We start from the raw sequence: 10,205 nt of genomic DNA, 5'->3' as shown, positions 1-10,205 counted from the left end.
TGCCCAGCTAATTTTTCTTTTTTCTTTTTTTTTTTTTTTTTTTTTTGAGACAGTCTCACTCTGTCACCCAGGTTGGAGTGCAGTGGCGCGATCTTGGCTCGCTGCAACCTCCGCCTCCCAGGTTCAAGCGATTCTCCTGCCTCAGCCTCCCGAGTAGCTGGGATTACAGGCGTGCACCACCATGCCCGGCTAATTTTTTGTATCTTTAGTAGAGACAGGGTTTCACCATGTTGGCCAGGTTGGTCTCAAACTCCTTACCTCGTGATCCACCCACTTGTGCCTCCCAGAGTGCTGGGATTACAGGCATGAGCCACCACGCCCGGCTAATTTTTCTATTTTTGGTAGAGGCAGGGTTTTACCATGTTGGCCAGGCTGGTCTCGAACTCCTGACCTCAGGTGATCCTCACGCCTTGGCCTCCCAAAGTGCTGGGATCACAGGCGCGAGCCACCACGCCTGACCCGGGTGTATAGTTTTCTCCAGTCATATTCAGCTACAGATTTGAATGTAGTCGAAGTTGTAGTTTCTACCGATGAAGAGAGTTAGGCAATGAAGTAATTTAATGGTATTCAGGCTAAGAAAGAAACACCAAAGAAGTGAGGCACAGTGAACATTTTGTAGAACAATGGATTCCAGGTAGAATAAGGCGACTGCACTGCCAAAGTTGATGTCCCAGAGAGAGTGAAGTGGATAGAAAATGATGGTCGGAACCAGATGAATGAAACGGAGAATGACAAGGAATGGCTGTGGTCACTGGTAACAGAAGTGCTTAACAAGCGTTGGCTATCACTAAGGAACAAAACCTTCCCCGCTGGAGATTAGCATTTTCCTCGATTTTGAACATCTACTCCCACAATATCTTCTAAACACCCACTATGGGCCCTTACTGCATTGACAGCCAAGTGCAAGATCACGGGTGGAATGAATGGCAAATTCCTTTCACGTATCCAAGTGAGTAGCACTCAGGTAACCTCAGCAAGTGGCAGCACCAAGGTTTACCACATTACGTTTCATTATACAGGAATACACGAATACAGTCTCTTGGGGGGAAAAAAGACCAAAACCAAAGGCCTTTCCCTCACTACCCCTTCCTCACCCCGCCATCCCCAGTGTCGCCACTGAAGAGCGAAGGGAGGGTCGCCAAAGATTTACAGACGGACACCCTAACCGAGGGAGAGGTGACCATAAACCCGGGATCCGGCAAGGACGCCGAAAGGCCGGGACTCCCCGGACCTCGCCCCTCCTGGGAGACTGAGTCCCGCATTTTAGAAACAGAAACAAACCCGGCCCCGCCCCCCGCCCTGCGGCCGCTGAGAAAAGGGCACCGCCCTCCGGAGGCGTTCCAGCCGGCCACTGAAGGTTCCCGCAGATAGAGTCTGCCTCCCCTGCCCCTTCTCTTCTGGATTCCTCGCTGCCCACCCTCATTCTCCCGGTGGAAGCCCCGCAACGAAGGGCCGGAGCCGCCTTTCTGCTCCCGGGATGCTTCACCTGTCTGCAGCTCCGCCCGCCTCACCCCCGGAAGTGACGGCGACCGCGCGGCCCTGCCTTTGTCCCGTCGGGCATCGCGGCGACGGCGGGAAGATGGCGGCGGCGGGAGCCCTGGAACGGAGCTTCGTGGAGCTAAGCGGAGCTGAGCGCGAAAGGCCGAGGCACTTTCGGGAATTCACAGTCTACAGCACTGGTACGGAAATGGCCAGGGAGGGTGCGATCCGATCTGTCCCCTCGGGCTCCTCTCATGGGTCCCAGGGTCCCTGACTCCCTGGTTCATCCTCCTGGAGTCCACATGCCTCTGGCCCCGGGATCAGAGATCCCTTGATGTCCGACGTTTTCCTCTTTTCTTTGTATGGGTTGTCAGTCTGTCACCCTCTGCTTTGTCAGCTCCCTTAGTCCCTGTCATTTCTCAGAAGACGCGTGTGCAGGCTGACCACGTTGATTTTGCAGGGACTGCGAATGCCGTGGCTGGCGCCGTAAAATACAGTGAGAGCGCGGGAGGCTTTTATTATGTGGAGAGTGGCAAGTTGTTCTCCGTAACCAGAAACAGGTTCATTCATTGGTAAGTGCTATAGTTCGCCAAACTCCCCTGGAAGGGAGGGTTTGTTGTATAAATTTTCGTCGCTGTACCCAAAGTGCTATTCTAGAAGCGGTAATTGACACTTAGGGAAAGAGAAAGATTGTTTTTTCAGTTCGTATCGGAATCGGGAAAACTGAGACACAGGGTTCTAGAAGAGATACCTCCCCCCTCCCCCCCCACACACATACACCAAGTAACACCAGAAGCAGAGGGAATGTAGCTTAGGGGGATAAAGCCCATAAGACCAGTTTTAAACATGAACTCGTTATGTTTTTATAGTGCTTTACAGCTTCCTTCATCGTACAAATATGTTCGAGCTTCAATATGTCAGGCATTGTGCTAGGTACCAGGACGAAATGAACAAAACTGCCATTTTCATCATGCAAGACGTTGTAGCAATGTCAGAATAGATGTGGACCCACTTTTCATGGGGAAATTTTGTGAAGGAAAACTTGCCCTAGAGGAAAAATATAGGGGTTATGAGAGGCTAATAAAAGGACCAAATGTAATTAGTGGGGCAGGGAAAGGCTTTAAGGAATTCACAGTTAACCTGAGATCTAAAGGACACGAGGTTAGCCAGGCATGGGGAGTGGACAGAGAGGAGTCCAGCAAGTAGGATCACCATATGCAAAGGTCATGAAGTGGAAAGAATGTGGCGGGTTTGGAACTGACCAAAGATCTGTGTGGCTTAAGTGCAGTGGGTAAAACAGAAAGTGAGGTGAGATACTGAGGTTGGAGAGGTAGGCAGGACTCGGACCTTTGGATGGAACAGGTTTTTTTTTTTTTTTTTTTTTTGAGACAGAGTCTTGCTCTGTCGCCCAGGCTGGAGTGCAGTGGCGGATCTCAGCTGCAGGCTCGCCCCTGGGGTTCACGCATTCTGCTCAGCCCCAAGTAGCTGGACTAGGGCCGCACTTGCCGCTAATTTTTGTATTTTAGTAGAGACGGGTTTCACTGTGTTAGCAGGATGGTCTCGATCTCCTGACCTCGTGATCCCCCCTCAGCCTCCCAAAGTGCTGGGATTACAGGTGTGAGCCACCGTGCCCGGCCATGGATGGGAACAGTTAACACTGGGGATCCCAAAAGGAGGGAGGGAGGGGAGCAAAGGTTGGAAAACCTGTCGGATACTGTGTTCACAACTTGGGCAGCAGGATCATTAGAAGCCCAAACCTCATGTATATAGGAATATACACACAATATACTCATGTAACAAACCTGCACATGTACCCCTGAATCTAAATTTTTTTAAATGTATTTTTAGAAGATCTCAGTCTACTTTGTGGAAAGTGGATTTGGATTAGATGGGTATAATACAAAAAAAATTTTGCTTTTATCATGGCCCAAGTAAGGGTTGCTGGTGGCTCAATTGTGGGAATGACTAGAAATAGAAAAGTAGATGGATTCAAGATACCTTTGGAAGATAGATTCACTAGGACTTGGTGGTGGATTGAATATGGGGTAAGGGATGGTAAAAGAAAAGGAGAGAACAAGGACAGCTCCCTGGTGTCTCCTGTGACTAACCAGATGTGAGTGGGGAGGGGTTGCCATTTACAGAGATACGTAGAAGATGGATTTTGGAAAGATATGAATAATTCTATTGGACATAGTAAATTTGAAGTACTTGGGGAGCAGCCCTTTGGAAATGTCAAGTAGGCATTGAAGTTTACAGGTCTAAGGCTCAAAAGAGAGACTTTATGTTAGAGATACAAATTTCATTTAATTAAATATTTTGGCTGGGCACAGTGGCTCACACCTGTAATCCCAGCACTTTAGGGGGCTGAGGTGGGAGTATCTCTTGAGGCCGGGAGTTCAAGACCCCATTTCTACAAAAAAAAATTTTTTTTCTTTCTGCTTTTTTTTTTTTTTCTTTTTGAGAGACAGTCTGGCTCCGTTGTCCAGGCTGTAGTGCATTGGTGCAATTATGGCTCACTGCAATCTCCGCCCCCTAGGTTCAAGTGACCCTCCCACCTCAGCCTCCCAAGTAGCTGGAATTACAGGTATGCACCACCATGCCCAGCTAATTTTTCTATTTGTTTTTATAGAGATGGGGTTTTGCCTTGTTGTCCAGACTGGTCTTGAACTGCTGGACTCAAGCAGTGCCCCGTTTTCGGCCTCCCAACTTGCTAGGATTACAGGCGTGAGCCACCGTGTCCAGCCTGATTTTTTAAAATAAGCCAGGCAGAGTGGCGTGTGCCTTTCATCTTAACCACTCAGGAGGCTGAGGCGGGAGGATCCGATCGTGCCACTGCACTCCAGGTGGGAAAAAGGGTAAGACCCCATCTCTTTTAAAAAAAAAAACAGGAAGAAAGAAAGAAAATTTGCTTGCCTAATGTATTTCAGTCCGTTTTTAGGGAATAGGGATATAGCAGGGAACAAAACAAAGTCCCTACTCTCATGGAAGAAGATAGGCAATAACAACAATAACCAAAAAACCCCAAGTACATGCAGTTTTGTTACAGGAAAAGGGTGCCGATCCAGACCCCCAGGGAGGGTTCTTGGATCTCTCACAAGAAAGAATTCAGGGCAAGTCTGCAGTGCAAAGTGAAAGCAAGTTTATTAAGAAAGTAAAGGAGGCCAGGCATGGTGGCTCACACCTGTAATCCCAGTACTTTAGGAGGCCGAGGCAGGTGGATCACCTGAGGTCAGGAGTTCAAGACCAGCCTGACCATGGTGAAACCCTGTCTCTACTAAAAATACAAAATTAGCTGGGCATGGTGGCACATGCCTGTAATCCCAGCTACTTGAGAGGCTGAGGCAGGAGAATAGCTTGAACCCAGGAGGTGGAGGGTGCAGTGAGCTGAGATCACACCATTGCACTCCAGCCTGGGCAACAAGAGCAAAACTGCATCTCAAAAAAAAATGTAAATAAAAGAATGGCTACTCCATAGACAGAGTAGCCCCGAGGGCTGCTGGTTGCCCATTTTTATGGTTATTTCTTGATGATATGCTAAACAGGTGTGGATTATTCATGCCTCCACTTTTTAGACCATATAGGGTAACTTCCTGATGTTGCCATGGCATTTGTAAACTGTCATGGCGTTGATGGGAGTGTAGCTGTGAGGACGACTGGAGGTCACCCTTGTCGCCATTTTGGTTTTGGTGAGTTTTGGCTTGCTCCTTTATTGCAACCTGTTTTATCAGCAAGGTCTTTATGACCTGTATTTTGTGCTGACCTCCTATCTCATCCTGTGACTTAGAGTGCCTTAACTGTCTGGGAATGCAGCCCAGTAGGTTTCAGTCTCATTTTACCCAGCTCCTGTTCAAGATGGAGTTGTTCTGGTTCACATGCGTCTGACAGTTTGTCAGTTGATAAATGGAATAGGGAAAAGGGAACAGCTTAAGAGGGAAGAGGAATACCTTTGGGAGTTAATGTTTTATGTAGGTGGTTGGGCAAGAGCCAGGGGTAAGTTGACATTTGAGCAGAAGAAAGGATATCTAGGGAATGAGTATTTCAGGTGGAGCCTTCCAAGAAAACGGAATAAAAAGTGCAAAGAACCCTGAAACAGGAGCTTGTCGTGTTCAAAGAGTGGAAAGGAGCCAGGAGTCTGCAGCTGAGTGAACAAAGGGTAGAATAATAAGAAAGAGATAGCTGAGGGCCAGATCAGGGCTTTGTTGGTTATTTTAAGCTTCGGCTTTTGCTCCGAGTAAGATGAGAAGAAGCTGTGGAAGGTTAAAGTGGAGGAATGACGTGATCTAAGATCCGGGCTTCTAAAGGATTGCTTTGACTGCTGTCTTGAGAATAGAGCGTGGTGGGGGAAAGGGTGGGTGCAGGGAGACCAGTTAGGAGGCTGGTGCCACAATTCAGACATGATGGTGGCTTAGATCAGGGTGGTAGTGACAGAGGCAGTGAGAAATGTTCTGATTGTGGATATGTTTTCAAGGTGAATTTGTTAGAATTGCTGTTGCATTGGATGGGGAGTATACAGAAAGAAAAGAGTCACAGGTGAGCCCTAGATTTTTGGCTTGAGCAATTGGAAGTTAGGGGGATGTTATTAATTGCAATGGAAAGAAGTATAGGTGAAGCAGGTACTTTTGTTTTCTTCAGGTTCAGTGAGTCCAGGAGTTCTGTTTTGGACAGGTGTAATCTGAGATGCCTGTTAGATATACAAGTGAGTGTTGAGACAGTAGTCAGGAGTTGAGTGGAGAAGTTGGGCTGACGATACAGATTGTGAAATTGTTGGCATTAGATCGTGCTTAAAGCTGTTCTACTGAATGAGATCACCTAGAAAGTGAGAATAAATTAGGATTTTTCACCTTCTGCACTATTATTGTCAGCTAAGTCTTCATTGTGGGAGGCTGTCCTGTACGCTATAGGGTGTTCAACAGCATTCCTGGCCTCTACCCTCTGCATACCAATAGCACATCTATACTGCCACTTCTACCCCAGTTACAATAACCAAAAATATCTCTAGATATTGCTTAATATCCTGGTGAATGAGGAAGAATCGCCCCCAGTTGAGAGCCACTTGAGTAGAGCGGTCTGGGACTGAACCCTGGGGCACGCCAACATTTAGAAAAATGACGAACTAACAAAGGAGCCCAAGAAGGAGTAACTGAAGTGAGAGTTGAACAAAGAACGTGGCGTCCCAGAAGCTAAGGGAAATGTTTCAAGGAAAACAAACTGTCAGTGTTGCATTTAAGCCAGGCAAGATGAGAAACGAAAATTGGCCTTTGGGTCATGAGGTCATTGATGACCTGGTCAGGAATTGCTGCAGTAGTCATACAGAAGCCTCAGTGGAGTGGGTTCAAGAGAGAAAGGGAGGAGAGGAATTGTGAGTATAGAATAGCCCTTCCAAGGTGTATTGCTATAAGGGAAGCAGAGAAATGACATGGCAGCCAGAGAGCAAGGGAGGAACAGAGAAAATATAATAATGTATCTGTGTGCAGTTGGGAACGACCTAGTAGATGCAGTTGAGAGCAATCACTAGAGGAAAGGAATTTGGGGAACTGAGAAGGTGGAGTGTTAGGATAATTGGATATTGTTTATTCATTTGTTTTTTGTTTTTTGTTTTTTTTTTTTAGAGTCAGAGTTTCACTCTGTCACCCAGGCTGGAGAACAATAGCACAGTCATGGCCTACTGCAGCCTTAACTCCTAGGCTCAGTCGATCCTCCCATCTCAGCCTCCCAAGTGGCTGAGATTACAGGCGGGCATCACCATGCCTGGCTAATTTTTTTATTTTGTAGAGATAGGGTTTTGCCGTATTGCCCAGGTTGATCTCGTACTCCTGGGCTGAAGAAATCCTCCTGACTTGGCCTCCCAAAATGCTGGGATCATAGGCATGAGCCACCATACCTGGCCCTGATATTGAAATCATTAAGAATTATGGCAAGAGTAGTGTGGGAGAGAGTGACAGTGAGCCAGGAGCTAAAATCAACTGCAGTGAGCATGGGTAGCAGGTGGTATCTGATTCCATGAGCTTCAGAGCTGAGTGATTCGGGTAGCAGAGGGGGAACAGTGGCCTAGAATGCCAGTGGGGAACAAGGACATCTGTATGTCTTCCTTGAGGCCCCACCCCAAAGGGCATGGTAGAGAAAACTCTGGGGTCACTGTCCTCACGGGAGATCCAGGATCCAACTTTAACCATAAGGCAGGAAAGCGAAGGAATTATTCAGAGGTGAGGTTGAGGATCCAGAAAATTGTGCTGATGCCATGAGTTACAGAAGCAAAGTAGCTCTGGGAAATGATCAGCGCTGAAAAGGTACTTACATCCTTAGGAGTAGATAAGATGTGCCTTGGGAGAAAGTGTACAGTGAGAGAAGATGATCCAGGATCAAAGTTTGAGGAAATCTAGCATATAGGGGTCAGGTCAAGGAGAAGGGGAAGAAATGGACAGGAATGTGGGAAGAAAACTGGGAGAGGGTAGTATCATAGGATTCATGAGAAGAGACTGTTTAAAAAGGAAGGCAAGGTCACGTGTGTGGAATGCTGCTAAGAGATCAAGTAAGAGGGCCAGGCATGGTGGCTAACACCTGTAATCATGTGGAATGCTGCTAAGAGTCAAGTAAGAGGGCCAGGTGTGGTGGCTCACACCTGTAATCCCAGCAGTTTGGGAGGCCGAGGCAGGTAGATCGCTTGAGGTCAGAAGTTCAAGAGCAGCCTAGCCAACATGGTGAAACCCTGTCTCTACTAAAAATACAAAAATTAGCCAGGTGTGATGGCAGGCACCTGTAATCCCAGCTCGTCAGGAGGCTGAGGCAGAAGAATTGCTTGAACCCGGGAGGTGGGGTTGCAGTGAGCCCAGATCACACCACTGCACTCCAGCCTGGGCGACAGAGCGAGACTCAGTCTCAAAAAACAAACAAAGAAACTCTTTTAGCTCTATGAAAAGAAAAGCCTGGATTTATTCATAACATAGATATTTTTTCTCCTCAGTTATGGGTAAGATAAAACAGTCAGCTGAATCAAAAACAACCAAAATAGTTACATATGTCAAAGATGACAGTTCTGGGAGTAAAGGCTGAGTTTCAGTAAAAGAAGAATTTGTGGTGGGATACTTTTTGGGTAAGATTTCTCCTCCCATTAGTCAAGGGAACATTAACTAAAAAGGAAGGAAAGAAGGCCTGGTGTGATGGCTCACTTTTGGGAGGCTGAGGCAGGAAGATCACTTGAGCCCAGAAGTTCAAGACCAGTCTGGTTAACACAGTGGGGCCCTATATAAAACATTTGAAAAATAGCTGAACATGATGGTGTGAGCCCATAGTCCCACCTGTAATCCCAGCTACTCGGGAGGCTGAGGTAGCAGGATCACTTGAGCCTGGTAGGTGGAGGTTGTAGTGAGTCGAGATGGTGCCGCTGTACTCCAGCATGGGTGACAGAGCAAGACCCTGTCTCAAAAAATGGAGGGAGAGGAAAAATACTTCAGAAAACTACTTGAAAAAAGGAAGTTAATTAAAATGAAGGGAATTTGAGATGATGAGATGCTTGGAAAAAGACATAGTCAGAATATATTTTATATATATATATATATATTTTTTTTTTTTTTTTTTTTTTTTTAACTGAGTCTTGTTCTGTCGCCCAGGCTGGAGTGTAGTGGCGTGATCTCAGCTCACTGCAAGCTCCGCCTCCCGGGTTCAAGCAGTTCTCCTGCCTCAGCCTCCTGAGTAGCTGGGACTATAGGCACCTGCCACCATGCCTAGCTAATTTTTTTGTATTTTTAGTAGAGACGGGGTTTCACTATGTTAGCCAGGATGGTCTCGATCCCCTGACCTCATCATCCACCCTCCTTGGCCTCCCAAAGTGCTGGGATTATAGGCGTGAGCCACCGCCCGGCCTAGAATAATTTTAATAAAATATAAGAATATATTTACTTGAGAGGAGCAAAGCCGATAAAACTAGGAGCTGGAAGTCAAGAAAAATAAACTAGCTGGACATGGTGGCTCATGTCTGTAACCCCAGCACTTTAGGAGACTCAGGTGGGACGATCACTTGAGCCCAGGAGTTCAAGACCAGCCTGGGCAACATAGTGAGACCCCACCTCTAAAAAAAAAAATTTTTAAAAAGAGGAAAAATAAAACTAGTTGGTTAAATTTTTACTCTTGGTTTGTTCTGCAAGAAAGAGTTCATCATTCTAGGAAAGATGTGACCCCAGCAAGAAGTAGAGCCACCTCCTTTGACAATCACTAAATATCAGCTGGTGCTGCTGAGGAAGAGGTTCACAAAGTGAGTACTAGTTAAATCATAGAGATGGGAGAGAAGCAGCAGAGTCAGGAAGAGGAAAGCCACAGGCGTTGACAGATCATACCTACTGATTCAAGGACATAGACGAGTAAATATGCACTAGTGGTGTTTAAAGATGACAAATACCTAGAAGTCAAAGGTAAGAAATATCCTCGTTAGGGTAAAGTAACATGACAGCTTCTGTGCTGAGTCTGGTAGACATTGGATGGAGGGTTGTTAAGAGTTTAAATCTGAATTTAAAGTCAGACCTAATGGCCTTGGGCAAAATGCTTTATCTCCTCTGTTGCAACTTGAATTTGAATAAAGTTTTTGTTTTTGTTTTTAGTTTGCATGCATTTTATCAAAAGCATTTATCGAATGCCAGCTCTGTCCTAGGCACTTTGCCGGGTCTAAGGATGTCCAAGTGTATACGCACATACTTTACCTAGAGGAAAAGTATTAGTACTTGGGCTGTAAGAAC

At 46.5% G+C, this 10,205-nt stretch overlaps 1 protein-coding gene across 1 annotated transcript in view; it reads left to right on the top strand.

Annotated features, from left to right (window-relative positions):
• Window positions 1-1,351: 1,351 nt before the first annotated feature.
• Window positions 1,352-10,205, top strand: part of NUP160 (nucleoporin 160) — a 65,416-nt gene continuing 56,562 nt past the window's right edge. The window contains exons 1-2 of the mRNA XM_003278987.4: window positions 1,352-1,679; window positions 1,940-2,051. Of these exons, the coding sequence (XP_003279035.2) occupies window positions 1,478-1,679; window positions 1,940-2,051 (314 nt within the window). The 5' untranslated portion in view covers window positions 1,352-1,477. The remainder of the gene's footprint in view (window positions 1,680-1,939; window positions 2,052-10,205) is intronic.

This window comes from Nomascus leucogenys, chromosome 15 (assembly GCF_006542625.1).
Source record: "Nomascus leucogenys isolate Asia chromosome 15, Asia_NLE_v1, whole genome shotgun sequence".
Lineage (NCBI taxonomy): Eukaryota > Metazoa > Chordata > Mammalia > Primates > Hylobatidae > Nomascus > Nomascus leucogenys.
This window is presented reverse-complemented; position numbering and strand designations above follow the sequence as displayed.